The sequence below is a fragment of the Notolepis coatsorum genome, assembly GCF_963971535.1.
Source record: "Notolepis coatsorum genome assembly, chromosome: 6".
Classification (NCBI taxonomy): Eukaryota; Metazoa; Chordata; class Actinopteri; order Aulopiformes; family Paralepididae; genus Notolepis; species Notolepis coatsorum.
Genome location: NC_140170.1, coordinates 165,450,321 through 165,467,460, shown reverse-complemented (window position 1 = coordinate 165,467,460; position 17,140 = coordinate 165,450,321). Strand labels below are relative to the sequence as shown.

The following is a 17,140-nucleotide window of genomic DNA, read 5'->3' as shown; positions in this document are numbered from 1 at the left end:
CCGGTGTGTACATGTCTTGTAACTGCAGAGGGAGTCCCTCATATTTTGTCTGTATTTTCAGACTTCAGTATTGACAAATTAGTTGGGGAAAGCTGCTGCGATCTTCCCCCGGTTGTGGTGGCGGTGACGAGGCCAGAAGGAACCATTTATTACCATTTATTTAATTGTGGTTAGCCGTAGACTTAGACTCACCTAACGGTCAGAGTTGAGTTGAGTTTATTTTATCTCAAACAATCAACCATATAAAAAACACAATAAAAAGGATAAACTAAAGATTTTTTATTTTGATAAAATCTTTCATTCTTCATTAAATGATAAACCAATTAGTTTGAGAAGGAAGCAAATGCTTATCTAGACCTGCCCCTTCCTCACAATATCATACATGCAACTAAATCTATTACAAACTTAAAATAACAAAATAAATAAACTACTAAAATCACTACAAATTTTGTATAAATAAAAATAATATATAAAATAAAATGTTTAGAGCTCCTGGTTTTTGTATTCATCAATTAGAGTTTTCCTATACCTATTTTTGAACTGTACAATGTTCTTGCTCATTTTTGTTTCTTCGTCTCTAAGCCATTCCACAGGATTACACCACACACTGAAATACACAAACCTTTAAGAGTAGTGTACAGAGAAGCAGGCTTGTGATATGAAGGTCGCTCGTTACGTCTCTGGACTGGCAGGGTCATCTGAAGGAAGAGAAGAAACCACTTCACTACCACTGAAGTGCCCCTGAGCAAGGCACTCCAGCACAGCTGCTCCATGGCCAACAGGAAACATTGTGGCTGTACGGGGCAGCTCCCAGGTGTAGGTGTAATTGTATGAGTGTGTAGTAGAGCATTGCTGAATAAAGAGCAGATGTGCCCTCCGAATCTCCCTAGGATGAATGGAGGTAAAACAAAATGCAATAAGTGGTTTGTTGTTCTACACTACAATTGTAGTATGATGTAACATTCCATTAACATTAGAAGTTGGTAGTATTCCTCTTTTAAAGCTATAGCATAAGATAATATATTCCTTTATTGTTCCCCTTGGGGAAATTCAGGTGTCATAGCAGCATGGGTACGTGCAGGGTAATAGGAAGATGATAAATGTATGCACAAAAAATTATAATAATATGAATATAAAATATGAATACCAGTAAAAAGAAAATGGAAAAAAAGATGCAGATGGCGGTCTGCATACCTTATCGGTATATATATATATATATATCGGTCATAATATACGTTATAGTCCTCACACGCTGTGACGAGCCTGGTGGGGTTCAGACTCGCCACGGTTCAAATACAAACAAATTTGAATGTCCACACAAGAGCAATATCAAACAATAAGAATATTGATTGAAATAAGGCAGCATCCAGTTTGATAGGCAAGAGAATGGTTGTAATACAGTCCGATGGTCAAAAACACAAAAGAGGCTCGCCGACAGAAAAAGGGATTGTTCAATACTCACTGTGTAGTCGTCCGGTCCAGGGTCAGTACACAAGGGCGTTTCTCAGCCAGTCCAGGGTCCAGTACACAATGAACACCTTCTCGCCTTCATCTCTCCTCTCACTACCTCTCACCTTACACAACTCTGAATATCTCAATCTCTCTCTCTCTCTCTCTCTCTCAATACAACAACTCCAACCTCACCTCTGCTCAGCTTACTCCTGACTGTGTGTCTGGCGAGTGTGCACGTGAGATGTGGGTGAACTAATGATGCACAGGTGTGTTCTATCAGTACTAATCAGCTACCTAATTGTCTCTACTCCTTCCGTGGCAATAATATCTCCCATCCTTCACATATCCATGAGAGTGAGATCTGCCACACCGGTTTAGTCCGAATTTAAGTTTTTTAAGAAAAAAAATTCCGGCATTTTACAGCTTTATTTCGGATAGGACAGGCAGAGAGGAAAGTTGGGAGAAAATATGGGGAGGACATGCAGCATAGGTCTCCGGGCCGGATTCGAACCCGGGACGCTGCGATTACACTGCGAGTCAGACATTTTTAACGGTTCTCAAGTTCTGCCACTGTTTCTTCATTGAGCGTTTATCCTTATCATTAGGGCACCCGTACCTTGTGTTTTATTAGTCTTCATATTATTTGGTGCAGTGTACCGCCTCGGACTGCAACCCCCCCCCCCCCACACACACACTTGTACAGAGTGCTGCTTGACCTAACCTAGCCTGAGCGCGTGTTACAACGCATCCGCGTTTCCGGCGCTCTGATTGGCCAGGTCATGTGACATGTGCGCCCAATAGCGTGTTTGCCCATTTTCGCGTCGCACAGCCTGCAAACTACCTGGCGTTCTATCGCCATGCTCTAAGACAAACTCTAACCTTAATCAACTTCGAAATTAGTGCCTAAGCTTAACCGGCGAAAGAACTTGCCGTCACGCTCTAAGACAAACTCTAACCTTAACCAACTTCGAAATGAGTGCCTAAGCTTAACCAGTGTAGAAACTTGCCGTCCCACGATTGGCGCTCATGTCACATGACCTGGCCAATCGGAGCGCAAAACGGGAACCCGGAAACGGCGATGCGTTGTAAAAAGGCTTCAAGCAGCCTGAGCACAGTCTGTGTTTCCCTGTCATATTAAAAAAAGGAGAGCCAATGTCTTTTTAATGGTGACAGCAGTCTGAGCTGACTGATGGGCCCCTGTCTGCTGATGGAGCACATGACTCTTCACGCAGCCCTGTAGCCCAGGCCTGTCTGCCTGGCTCATTACAGGGTATCAGGGGAGAGAGAGAGAGAGAGCGGGGGGGGGGGGGGGGGGGGGGGATGACGGTGAGGGAGACGGCATGGGGGAGGTCCTCTGCGGCGGCAGGTGTTTTTTGGTACATAATGCAAAACACTTGATTGCCAGCGACTGCGCAGGCTGTGTGTGAGTGGGATGTTGAGAAGAGAGATGGGTCTCGTTTGAGCTGCGTTTTTCTTTTTAGCTGCCTCTGGATTGATCCCCGGAGACTGGAGCGTTTTATGACTCGGTTAGCGATCTGTTCAGGATGGGCCCTGATTTACTCTTATATCTCTGTGTTTCTCTCTCTTTCTCTCTCACACTCCTTTCTCTCTCTTTCTCACTCACTGACTCCTCTCTCACCTCTGTCTCGCTTTCTCTCTATCTTTCTCTCTTTCTCTCCATCTTTCCCTCTCTCTTCCTCTCTTTCTCACACTCCCCCTGTCTCTTTTTCTTTCTCACCCCTGTCGTTCTCTCTCTCTCTCTCTCTCTCTCTCTCTGTCTATGTCTCTCTCTGTCTGTCTGTCTCTCTCTCTCTCTCTCTCTCTCTCTCTCTCTCTCTCTCTCTCTCTCTCTCTCTCTCTCTCTCTCTCTCTGCCCCCCCCCCCCCCCCAGTGTGCTAGACTCAGCCCCAGGCGATGGCTGAACCTGCAGGAATACCAGAGCAAGAAGTTGATGCAGGAGAGTGGCGTCGCGGTCCAGCGTTTCTATGTAGCCAGTACGGCGTCTGAGGCCCTGCAGGCAGCAAAGAGACTGAGTATGTACACACACACACACACACACACACACACACACACACACACACACACACACACACACACACACACACACACACGCGCACTGACAAGAGAGAGGGAGAATGGCTTATAACAGACCATCAACATAACAGAATATTTTCGCTAATAAAGTGAAATATTTATTATCAACTATCTAGTTAGTTTTTATAGAGTAACGTTTGGCTGCTTAAAATCATTGAACATACAGAGAGAGAGAGAGACAGACAGCTCAAAAGCCCCTCCCATTCCTCACTGTTTAATATGAAACTAACTTTGCCAACTTCGCTCTGCTATGAGCAGCTCCAGGATTATTTTAACTGCTTTGGGATCAGCTTAGTTGACACCAGCAGCTAATGTTAGTTTAGGTAATTGAACATGGAATTTGTAATGTCCTTCTACCGCTGGCTTTTGTCATACAGACACTGGTGTTGTGGTTTTTGGTTTAGCACCATCTGTGGAGGGACTGCTGGACACTGGTGTTGTGGTTTTTGGCACATTTCTTTCAAACTAATTATTATGGTTTGCATCCGGAACGGGCGCTCCTGCAACACCCCCGCTCCTGCAACACCCCCGCTCCTCCTGCAACACCCCCGCTCCTGCAACACCCCCGCTCCTGCAACACCCCCGCTCCTGCAACACCCCCGCTCCTGCAACACCCCCGCTCCTGCAACACCCCCGCTCCTGCAACACCCCCGCTCCTGCAACACCCCCGCTCCTGCAACACCCCCGCTCCTGCAACACCCCCGCTCCTGCAACACCCCCACTCCTGCAACACCCCCGCTCCTGCAACACCCCCGCTCCTGCAACACCCCCGCTCCTGCAACACCCCCGCTCCTGCAACACCCCCGCTCCTGCAACACCCCCACTCCTGCAACACCCCCGCTCCTGCAACACCCCCGCTCCTGCAACACCCCCGCTCCTGCAACACCCCCGCTCCTGCAACACCCCCGCTCCTGCAACACCCCCGCTCCTGCAACACCCCCGCTCCTGCAACACCCCCGCTCCTCCTGCAACACCCCCGCTCCTGCAACACCCCCGCTCCTGCAACACCCCCGCTCCTCCTGCAACACCCCCGCTCCTGCAACACCCCCGCTCCTGCAACACCCCCTCTCCTGCAACACCCTCGCTCCTGCAACACCCCCGCTCCTGCAACACCCCCGCTCCTGCAACACCCCCGCTCCTGCAACACCCCCTCTCCTGCAACACCCCCTCTCCTGCAACACCCCCTCTCCTGCAACACCCCCTCTCCTGCAACACCCCCGCTCCTGCAACACCCCCGCTCCTGCAACACCCTCGCTCCTGCAACACCCCCGCTCCTCCTGCAACACCCCCGCTCCTGCAACACCCCCGCCCGCTCCTGCAACACCCCCTCTCCTGCAACACCCCCTCTCCTGCAACACCCCCGCTCCTGCAACACCCCCGCTCCTGCAACACCCCCGCTCCTCCTGCAACACCCCCTCTCCTGCAACACCCCCGCTCCTGCAACACCCCCGGCTCCTGCAACACCCCCGCTCCTGCAACACCCCCGCTCCTGCAACACCCCCACTCCTCCTGCAACACCCCCGCTCCTCCTGCAACACCCCCGCTCCTCCTGCAACACCCCCGCTCCTCCTGCAACACCCCCGCTCCTGCAACACCCCCGCTCCTCCTGCAACACCCCCTCTCCTGCAACACCCCCGCTCCTGCAACACCCCCGCTCCTGCAACACCCCCGCTCCTGCAACACCTCGCTCCTGCAACACCCCCGCTCCTGCAACACCTCGCTCCTGCAACACCCCCGCTCCTCCTGCAACACCTCGCTCCTGCAACACCTCGCTCCTGCAACACCTCGCTCCTGCAACACCTCGCTCCTGCAACACCTCGCTCCTGCAACACCTCGCTCCTGCAACACCCCCGCTCCTCCTGCAACACCTCGCTCCTGCAACACCCCGCTCCTGCAACACCCCCGCTCCTGCAACACCTCGCTCCTGCAACACCCCCGCTCCTCCTGCAACACCTCGCTCCTGCAACACCCCCGCTCCTGCAACACCCCGCTCCTGCAACACCCCCGCTCCTGCAACACCCGCGCTCCTGCAACACCCCCCGCTCCTGTAACACCCCCGCTCCTGGCAACACCCCCGCTCCTGCAACATGCCCGCTCCTGCAACACCCCCGCTCCTCCTGCAACACCCCGCTCCTGCAACACCCCCGCTCCTGGCAACACCCCGCTCCTGCAACACCCCCGCTCCTGGCAACACCCCGCTCCTGCAACACCCCCGCTCCTCCTGCAACACCCCCCGCTCCTCCTGCAACACCCCCCGCTCCTCCTGCAACACCCCCCGCTCCTGCAACACCCCCCGCTCCTCCTGCAACACCCCCCGCTCCTCCTGCAACACCCCCGCTCCTCCTGCAACACCCCCGCTCCTCCTGCAACACCCCCGCTCCTGCAACACCCCCGCTCCTGCAACACCCCCCGCTCCTCCTGCAACACCCCCGCTCCTCCTGCAACACCCCCGCTCCTCCTGCAACACCCCCGCTCCTGCAACACCTCGCTCCTGCAACACGCCCGCTCCTGCAACACCCCCGCTCCTCCTGCAACACCCCCGCTCCTGCAACACCCCCGCTCCTCCTGCAACACCCCCCGCTCCTGTAACACCCCCGCTCCTGCAACACCCCCGCTCCTGCAACATGCCCGCTCCTGCAACACCCCCGCTCCTGCAACACCCCGCTCCTGCAACACCCCCGCTCCTGCAACACCCCCGCTCCTGCAACACCCCCCGCTCCTGCAACACCCCCGCTCCTGCAACACCCCCCGCTCCTGCAACACCCCCGCTCCTGGCAACATGCCCGCTCCTGCAACACCCCCGCTCCTGCAACACCCCCGCTCCTGCAACACCCCCGCTCCTGCAACACCCCCGCTCCTCCTGCAACACCCCCGCTCCTGCAACACGCCCGCTCCTCCTGCAACACCCCCCCCCCTCCTGCAACACCCCCGCTCCTCCTGCAACACCCCCGCTCCTCCTGCAACACCCCCGCTCCTCCTGCAACACCCCCGCTCCTCCTGCAACACCCCCGCTCCTCCTGCAACACCCCCGCTCCTCCTGCAACACCCCCGCTCCTCCTGCAACACCCCCGCTCCTCCTGCAACACCCCCGCTCCTCCTGCAACACCCCCGCTCCTCCTGCAACACCCCCGCTCCTCCTGCAACACCCCCGCTCCTCCTGCAACACCCCCACTCCTGCAACACCCCCGCTCCTCCTGCAACACCCCCGCTCCTCCTGCAACACGCCCGCTCCTGCAACACCCCCGCTCCTCCTGCAACACCCCCGCTCCTGCAACACGCCCGCTCCTGCAACACGCCCGCTCCTGCAACACCCCCGCTCCTGTGTGATCGCAGTCGTCTGTCTGTACTGTGTGATCGCAGGGGTCTCTGTCTGTACTGTGTGATCGCAGGGGTCTCTGTCTGTACTGTGTGATCGCAGGCGTCTCTGTCTGTACTGTGTGATCGCAGTCGTCTGTCTGTACTGTCTGATCGCAGGCGTCTCTGTCTGTACTGTCTGATCGCAGGCGTCTCTGTCTGTACTGTGTGATCGCAGTCGTCTGTCTGTACTGTCTGATCGCAGGCGTCTCTGTCTTTACTGCGTAACGTAGCATGTCTTCTCCTACTCCCTCCTTGGCCTCTGCTAGCAGACGTGCAAACAGCTGTGGCTAATCCAGCTGAAGTCTGATAAGGTTTAACTCATTCAGCGCCGGGGATTCACCTTGTTTGTAGAGCTATAACTATATTCTATATTATAGCTATGGATACAATACTATGGCCCATTTGACATCACCTATCTATCGTTCAATATGTGAGAAAGAATACATTTTTCCATCCATACGTTCCCGTGTTATACCGTGGTGAATATAAGTATGGTTTTAGAGCGGTCTGGGGTAATTCATGAAATCCTGAGTTAAAGCCTTATACGTCGATTCCACTATAGACGTTGCCATTTCTTGCCTGTATACGCTATTATCCCGAAATCAAATCTATATCATAGCTATTATGTTCCATCATGAATGCATGAAAGGGGGGGGGGGTCGTTTCTGATTATTTGATTGTCAGTAACGGCATTCGCATTGAACACTAAAAGCGGTTATCAGCCCGATCGGTATGAAAGCATTGCAGGATCAAGCAAAGATTTACGTCAAAGTGTCCTTACCTGTGATGGGGAGTATTCCAAAAATAATATTCCAATTGTTTGATCGCCATCTGGTATATCCAATGTCCATTTGGTCGGCATAATCCACCACAACATATAGATCGGAGATATTTGACGCGCTTTGATGGAACCGGCAGTACGGCTGCCCTCTCGCCCGACAACGAAACATGAAACCGGAGATGTGTGGCCGTCCCACAGAGAAAGATACAAGGGTATAAAGGGTGCTCGATACCGCCGTCTAGCGTGATGCGGCCGGTATTGCACTTTTGCATTCTCATAATGATTCCCCATGTTAACCCCGAGTCCGTGTGCCTGTAATGAATAGAAATATCGAATAAAATAAATAACGATCAAATAACGAGTATACTCGTTCAACGATTGGCGCCCAATAACGAGTATACTCGTCGTTGGCAGTTAATGAGTTAATTGTGTCTTGATGCTGTTTTGTTTGGGTGCGCAGCCCGTGTGTTTCTTGCGCTAAGATTCTCATTACCACTCGACCGTGTTAATCAGTTTCACAGCCTCTCTGGTGAATATCTCACGCTTAGGTTGGTCTCTTTAACTTCTTCTCTTTTTCGTTCTCTCATAATGAGTGTTGCTCTCATACACACAGACCTAGACATGCTGCCTACTAGAACATTTTACCTACTTATATGTAGGGATGTCCCGATCCGATCACATGATCGGGGATCGGGGCCGACCACATGATTTTCAGAAGATCGGGAGTACATTTTCTTTTATTGTTTTTTAATTTTATTCAACAAACATGACCATGTTCACGTCTTAATGAAGCCTTAGTTTTGGTTTTAAATCATCATTCATTTATTTATTGTCGCACAGAGCAGAAGAATTTGCCAAAACAAACGCATTTCCTTTGATTTACACCGTCGCACGACAGTGACCTATGCCGAAAATAGCAGACCTACAAGCTCACAACGCGTCGCTCCCGCAACACCGGCAGGTTATGTCCACCTGATGACTCGGAGCAGCTAGACAAAATGTCAGAAGTTAAAAAAAATATATTTAAACCGAAGCCAGTCCAATAGCCAGTTGCAATGTTTGCAAGGCAGATGTTCCGCGTGGAGGAGGGAACAGAGCTGCGTTCAACATGACCAATCTAATACGCCATCTGAGAAACAGCCACAAACAAAGGAATGGGGGAGGCGGATGGTGCTTTGCCAAACAGCTGTATTGATTGCAATGCCTCGCTTGAATGAAGTTAACGTCAACATTCGCTTTGTGAGGATTATCGTCGGTGTTTCCCTTATATGCATTCAGCAGGACCGCCGCTGCTATGAACTAGACTATTAAAAAAAAGAATAATACAAATTAAAAAAAATTATTTAATATATATATATATATATATATATATATATATATATATATATATATATTAAATATTTTTTTTTAATTTGTATTATTCTTTTAACTGCTTACTTTTTTTTTTTTATCATTTCGTTTGGGCTGTGGGGGGGGGCTTAATGTAAAAGACTGACCTGAGGAACAGGCTGCAGGGAGACTATCTGGTTGCTTGTATGCGTCTCAGCATCAATGGGCCCCTACCAGTGAATTCCCCGACCAAAGAGCCCTGGAGCTTTTCTTTCAAAAGCCCAGGAAAATGAAATGCTCTAAGGCAGAATGTAGGCTATGCCACTGAGACTTCTTAGGTGTAAAGTGCTGTTGTAGTGTTATGATTTGTGTATGTTAGACAGTTAATATGTTACTATGTTACTATACTACTATTACGATCTTTCCATGAAAATTATTAAAAAAAAAAAAAAAAAATTGATCTTTCCCTGAGAAGTCCACATTACAGTTCTACCTTTGTTTTGATGTGAACAGTGATGCTGCACTTAGCACTGACTGAGAAAGTACACATTACAGTTCTACTTTTGTTTTGATGTGAAAAGTAATGCTGCACTTAGCACTGACTGAGAAAGTACACATTACAGTTCTACTTTATAAAATGCTAATTGTAAATATGTTTGTCAATGTTAATAATATGAGAAAGTCCACATTACAGTTCTACTTTTGTTTTGATGTGAAAAGTGATGCTGCATAAGATGACTGCACTTAGCACTGACTGAGAAAGTACATATTACAGTTCTACTTTGACGTTTTAATGTTGGACGAAAGCATTGCATGTAATTAGAATACAGGCAAATAAAAGTCATTTAGTTTAAAGTACAATCTTGGCTGTCTTTTTCTCGCTTCAATAGGTAGATCTTGCCTTCACCAAAAAAAAAAAAAGTGATCTTGGGCTTAAAAAGGTTGGTGACCACTGATCTATATCTATGTTCAATACAAATAGTGTAAAAGTGTTGAGGCATGTCATTAATCTTGACATTTACTTTGATTACAACTACACTGCAAACACAAGTGAACATATCTTGTATTTGGTACAATAAGTCTATATTGAGTAGAATTATCTTGAATTATCTTATCCCACTGGCAGATAATTTAGCTTTTTTTCTGATTTTGGTCAATTTAATCTTGTTTTAAGAAAACAAGATTAACATTTTCTTAAAACAAGATTAAATTGACAAATCAAGAAATAAATAAGCAAAATTATCTGTGGAATAAGATAATTCAAGATAATTCTACTCAATATTGGACTTATTGTACCAAATACAAGATAGTTTCACTTGATACAATTTCTTTTTTTGCAGTGTACAAATATGAAGCTACCTGAGCCTCCAGAGCACTTCTAGTGTCAGCGGACACACCACAAACATCCTAGCAAATTCACACGCACATGACTCCATGAACATGAATAACCTATCTCGAACAATTCTAAGGTATAGTTCTAAGTTATTTCTCCGGCAGCGTGCGCTAATATGGATTTCGACGGCACGTGTGCACGCACAAATATAGATTCCGGCAGAGTGCGCGCAGCACAGCACCGCTGTTGAATATCTTTTCAGGGGAAACACTGGGGCTTGTCTCGCTTCGCCAGTTTCTGACAGAAATGCGTCAAATCGGTTACTAATGTGAAAGATCGGATCGGGAAAGTTCGGTATCGGCAGATACTCAAAATCACATGATCGGGATCGGATCGGGAGCAAAAAAATGCGATCGGGACATCCCTACTTATATGATAATAGATGCACGGACACACACATTTAGTCATTTAGCCAACACTTTTGTCCAAAGCATGCATAGTAGGTAGTAATATAATAATAATACTACTACTAATAATAATAATACACTTTATTTGTATAGCACCTTTCATACAAGATGTGCAGCTCAAAGTGCTATACAGCAGTAAAAAAAAGACGGGCATAACATGAGCACAAAATTGGCATAGAATAAGCGCACAACATTTACAAAAGAAAAATGCAGACATAAAATGGATAGCAGCTAAATAGACAAAGAAAGGTAAGGCATAGAACATTAAATCATAGTTTTTCATATTATGATCTAACATCTTAATGGGCCCCTTACGGTTTGATTATCACTGATACACATGCTTTTAACTTTAGCTTTTGTGATTTATGATCACAAAGTATATAGCCAAAGTAGATTCCCTAGTAGGAGAGTGCATACTAATAAAAGCCGTACTAGTGAATGTGTCCCCAATTTTAATAGTTCAGTCAGAAACATCTCTCTCTCGCGCGCTCTCGCTCTCTCTTCCCATCCAGTGCTACAACAAGCCGGCCACTACCCTGGGCTTTATATTTTATTCAGTGATGTGTGTGTGATAGTGTGTCAGCGGAGGCTCGCCAGCCGCTGGGCTACAGGTGTTCGCCTGGGGTTCTGTTCTCAGTGGCCCCTGCTGAGATCGAGGCCAAGAGGAGGAGGAGGAGGAGAGCAGGGAATATCTTCAGAGAGGGAGGAAGAAAGAGGGGTAGAGGGAGGGAGGGTGGTAGGGAGAGAGCGGGAAGAGGGCTGGACACAGCCTAGACAAGGCGTTCAGCTCCCTCAGCAGATCTTGCCTGGCCAGTCCTTTTGGCTCCTGTAATCTCTGCTTATCTCTTCACTCACAATGGGCTTTAGGCAATTGCCTGTTCTGTGTGTGTGTGTGTGTGTGTGTGTGTGTGTGTGTGTGCGTGTGCGTGTGTGTGTTCGTGCGCTGCGCATGCTGGTGAGCGTATGTGTTCAAACGGTATCAAACGGTGTGCTCCTCCGACGGCACGTGTCGTTAAAATAATCTCTCAGACCCCCCAGCGAGATGCCCCTATAGTCTCCTACCGTGGATGGAACTGTGATCAGGCTCTGTGCGCTCTACCTCATCGTCAGTTCATCCGTGGACGTGCTGCAGTGAGAGAAAGAGGGATAACGGAACAGAATCCTCCTCTTCCACTTTATTTTTAACTGTGCTGCTGCTGCTGCTGCTGCTGAAATGGTCTGGCTTCGTCCACTCCCAGTGGGGACAGGGGAGTCTGGCTGCGTCAGCCAGCCCTGGATGGGACTCCATATCTGGGGTCCCTCTGGAGAGGAGGTGAGGCGCTGTGCTCCACGGGGTGTCGGAGCTGACCGAGGGAGGCTCCAAATGCTCGTCTGTGTGCTGCTGATATACCGCCATGAGCCCTTGCACACACAATAGAATGAACCGCTCAAATGCACACACACACACACACACACACACACACACACACACACACACACACACACACACACACACACACACACGCACATGCGTACACAAATGAATGAATGACTATGCAACACTAAACCATCCATTCTACATTCATTGCATACACATGCACACCACACACTCACTTTAAACATTCACCTTTAACATTCACTTTAGACACGTTAAACACTTTTTAACACTACACCATATTTTTTGTAGTTTAGTTTTGTATATTTTAGATTTTGTATAGTGTTTGGTCTTTAGTCTTTTAACTTTTTTTTTTACTGTATGAAGCACAATCTCAGGGGGCTCATACAGAACCAAGCATTTCACTCTAATGTACATGTACCTTATAGTTATACTGTATGTGACAAATAAAACTAAACTTGAACTTGAAACTTGCTCACTCCCCTCCCCTCTGCTGGGCTCACTTAACCGTGAAACAGTGAAGCTGACGGCTCACTTGGTCCTAAGCTCTCTGGAAGTCCTCTCTCTCTCTGTAGTACAGTAGAGCAGGCAAACTCTCCCCCAAGTGGACACAGATTGATTGGCCCATTACCGCCGAGGACAAGCAACTTAAAGAGGCCCCTCTCCTTCCACGGCCAAACATCAACTCTTTGAAAAAGTTCTGATACGCCTCATTGATTCCGTGTCACTCGGATGACAAACTCTTGGGGGAGAGAGAGCAAAATTATGGCAGATGGGTGGCGCGCGACCGGCTAATGGCTCATGGAAAGAGGAGACGCTTGCCAGGCCCCCATACTGGGTGAGCAGAGCAAGGACAGAGTGAAAGGCCTGACTGTTTGTCTCTGCCCTCCAGTGGGACACTGGGATACTGGGATTGACTGACACACACACACACTGCTGCTGTCTCTCCTAGCTAATGACCCAGGAACACCTGTCCCAAAGCCAGCCTGCTTTGTGTCAGAGTGTGTGTGTGTGTGTGTGTGTGTGTGTGTGTGTGTGTGTGTGTGTGTGTGTGTGTGTGTGTGTGTGTGTGTGTGTGTGTGTGTGTGTGTGTGTGTGTGTGTGTGTGTGTGTGTGTGTGTGTGTGTGTGTGTGTGTGTGTGTGTGTGTGTGTGTGTGTGTGTGTGTGTGTGTGTGTGTGTGTGTGTGTGTGTGTGTGTGTGTAGGATGTGTGCGCAATGAATGTAGAATGGATGGTTTAGTGTTGCATAGTCATTCGTGTGTGTGTGTGTGTGTGTGTGTGTGTGTGTGTGTGTGTGTGTGTGTGTGTGTGTGTGTGTGTGTGTGTGTGTGTGTGTGTGTGTGTGTGTGTGTGTGTGTGTGTGTGTGTGTGTGTGTGTGTGTGTGTGTGTGTGTGTGTGTGTGTGTGTGGGATGCAAGCAGGACAGGAGTGCAAGTCTTTTGTAAAGTCACCCCTGGCCTGCATCGTCAAGTAAAGTAACTGTCGCCTAAGCCTGATGCAGCTCTGCCGTCTGTCTGTGTGTACCGTAGGTGTGCGTGTGCATGCACGTGAAAGTGTCTGCGACGCTGCCGAGAATATGCTGTGTGAAGTGCTAAGTCTAAACACTGGTAGGGAAATTGAGTGTGAATTGTTCTCTCGGCTTAATCCTTCTGCGTTTCAATAAATCAAGGTATGGGACGTTGTGGGCACTTCCTCTACTAGTGTAGTACCTCATCTTTTAAATGGCCCCTTAAAAAAAAAAAAAAAAAATTGCGGTTCATGCATATGGATTTCAGCATTTCCCCTCCTGAATAGCCTAAATGTGTTATCGATAATGATATACAGTGTCATCCAATGGAGGACTGCTCTGCTTTTCTCCCTCAGTAGTGATTCTATCAAGCTCACTGTATATGCATTCAGGTTTTTGAATATAGCCTGTCTGCCATCTTGCTATTTAGAGATACGAGAGCAGCTCTTGCAATGAATATAGATTTATGTTTGCTATCCACGCAGATGTGCACACACACACACAGACACACAGATACACACGCACACACATGCACACACACACCTGTGCCCAGCCGCAGCCATTGAGAGCGTGATTATACGGGCCACTTTCTGTATCGCCGCCGCTTGACAGATGCATCTGTTGAGCAAATCTTGATGGATTTTCATTCTGAATTCTAAATCAAAACCATGTATTCCCTTCTTCTCGGCGAAAGCCTTCCCCCGTCTGCCAGGCGTATGGTCTCCCCGACAGTGATCTCAGGAGCCGAGATGGAGAAAACATTGCCTGGGATTCTTATCTTTTCCACTGGTTGAGCTTGTTTGATGAATGGGGAAAAACATGTATTTATTTATTTTTATTTATTTATTTATTTATTCAAAACGTGAGCCCGTTCGTTCCTCCGCAGGCGTGAAATGACATGTTCTGCTGCGATTTCAGTTCAATTCATCTCAATGTGTTGTGCTGCGTTGGGTTTTCTTTTCACACATTGTAAAGTACATCTTGCAGCATTGTGTTGGCCAGCTGTATCCTGGATGAAGTATGCTTCCTTTTGCAATGCAATTTGTCAATGTGCCTTTTTATTTTTTTATACGGTGTGTGTGTATATATATATATACCTGCACAGACTACAAGATATGACGTATAGTATGCCAGTTAGGGTACCTTGTGTTGTGTATACTGTACCTTGTACAGAGGACAAGAAGCCTTCAGTCGACTCCTTCAGACGTTAAGCACCCCCACAGCCCAAATGGAATGATACAAAATAAATAAAAAATTAAAAGTATCAAATATTTTTTTCATAGCCGACTAATAGTCGACTATCGGCTAATTTCGGCCAATCAAAGTCGACTAACCAAATCCTTAGTCGGGGACAGCCCTAGTATACCGTTTACCTTTATTGAATTTCTTTTTTATTACTCATAGTATGAATATTACTTGTATGAAAATGATAAGTCTATCGAATAGCATATCAATTATGAATCATTCATTTGACTCTGAGAGATGGAGCTAGTGAATGTAATGTAGGAGAGAAATGAGACTTTATCTTCAGTTGCCTCTTGCTGTCCAGTTCAGCACTGGACAGTGCCCCCAGCCCCCACACAGTGCTGTGAATACTGCAGAGATCACTGAATACTGCACTTTAGAGATCACTGAATACTGCACTTTAGAGATCACTGAATACTGCACTTTAGATATCATTGAATACTGCACTTTAGAGATCATTGAATACTGCACTTTAGATATCACTGAATACTGAACTTTAGAGATCATTGAATACTGCAGAGATCACTGAATACTGCACTTTAGATATCACTGAATACTGCACTTTAGAGATCACTGAATACTGCACTTTAGAGATCACTGAATACTGCACTTTAGAGATCACTGAATACTGCACTTTAGAGATCACTGAATACTGCACTTTAGAGATCACTGAATACTGCACTTTAGAGATCACTGAATACTGCACTTTAGAGATCACTGAATACTGCACTTTAGAGATCACTTAATACTGAACTCTAGAGATCACTGAATACTGCACTTTAGATATAATTGAAAACCAGAAATGCAGTAATGTAAAACACCTGCTTTCAGCAACTGTCATAAATTGCAGCTCCTTCCTTAGTGATAATTGGTGTTGACTGTGTGTGCTGATAATACAGTACATATTGTTGAAGGTAAACAACACAATGAAGTGATTTTGTCTGATGTAGTAAAATAATTTGAACATTACACTAATATGAGGTGTATTATGAGAACTGAACTGATTCCCGTTGTGTGTTACTACCCACAGCATCTTGTCCCTGTATGTTGTGTGTTACTACCCACAGCATCTTGTCCCTGTCTGTTGTGTGTTACTACCCACAGCATCTTGTGTATGTTTTTTTTTGTTTTTTTATTATCTTTTTCCCCCCTCCTTCTTTTTTTCCGATTTTTCTTCCATCCCACTGTTAGTCGTTATGCCAATTCCCAACCCCCTTCCTGGTTGTTGCGCACTTTCCCCTACTGTTGGTCCGAGAGGCCGGAGACTGTCGCATGCTTTCCTCCGACGCATGTGCAGCCAGCCGGGAGCCAGCCTGGCCGCGCAGATTCTCACCGGGAGAGTGTAACGTGTGGAAGGTCGCACTACCTCTCTCCAGATCCTACCCTTGCTGAGCAGGCGCCTCGTCCGAACTGTAGGGGTCGCTGTCCACAACGCCCAGGACCCACCCCCGGCTTCCCCCCCCCTAACTCAGCCAAACGAGTTAGTATAGCGATCAGCCCGAGCCAAAGCAATGCTGACTCTCCGGGAGTCGAGACCGCAGCCTCTTGCATTGGTGACGAGCACAATCTCCGCTACGCCACCTGACCGTTTGTCCCTGTATGTTGTGTGTTACTATACCCACAGCATCTTGTCCCTGTATGTTGTGTGTTACTACCCACAGCATCTTGTCCCTGTATGTTGTGTGTTACTACCCACAGCATCTTGTCCCTGGACATGTTCAGGAACCTTTTTCTGCACAGGGTCATGTGTGAATGGGAGCAGGGAGTGATATTTCTGGGAGATCTGTACTGCCACTGTCCCCACCTCGAGACGTAGTAACATTTCTGGAAAATGTGGGCATGTTGGTGAGCAAGCGAACCAATCACAAGGAACTCACAAGAGATGTTTTGACAGCTGGACATCTGACCAGTAAATGTACTTGGTAGAGGTGCAGTGATTCGGGAATCTTGTGATTTCATTTAATTTCTGGGATTACGATTTGATAAAAATTCAATACATGCATAGATGTGATGGTTACTTTTCCCATTTGACTGTGGTAGACCGTTTAATAGCTCTCCAAGAAAATTCGATTTTCCAACACACTAATACTTGCAAATAAGTTACCTTGTGAGAGTCATGCCATGTTTTGTTGCCAGATGATGACGTTACAGCACCATTGGTAATACGAGGATGAACTGATTTGTGGTACTTGCCTCAAA

At 47.7% G+C, this 17,140-nt stretch overlaps 1 protein-coding gene across 1 annotated transcript in view; it reads left to right on the top strand.

Annotated features, from left to right (window-relative positions):
- The window catches only part of suclg2 (succinate-CoA ligase GDP-forming subunit beta), a 305,557-nt gene that overhangs the window by 68,265 nt on the left and 220,152 nt on the right, over positions 1-17,140 (top strand). The window contains 1 exon segment of the mRNA XM_084315807.1: positions 3,344-3,485. Coding sequence (XP_084171933.1) covers positions 3,344-3,485 — 142 coding nt within the window.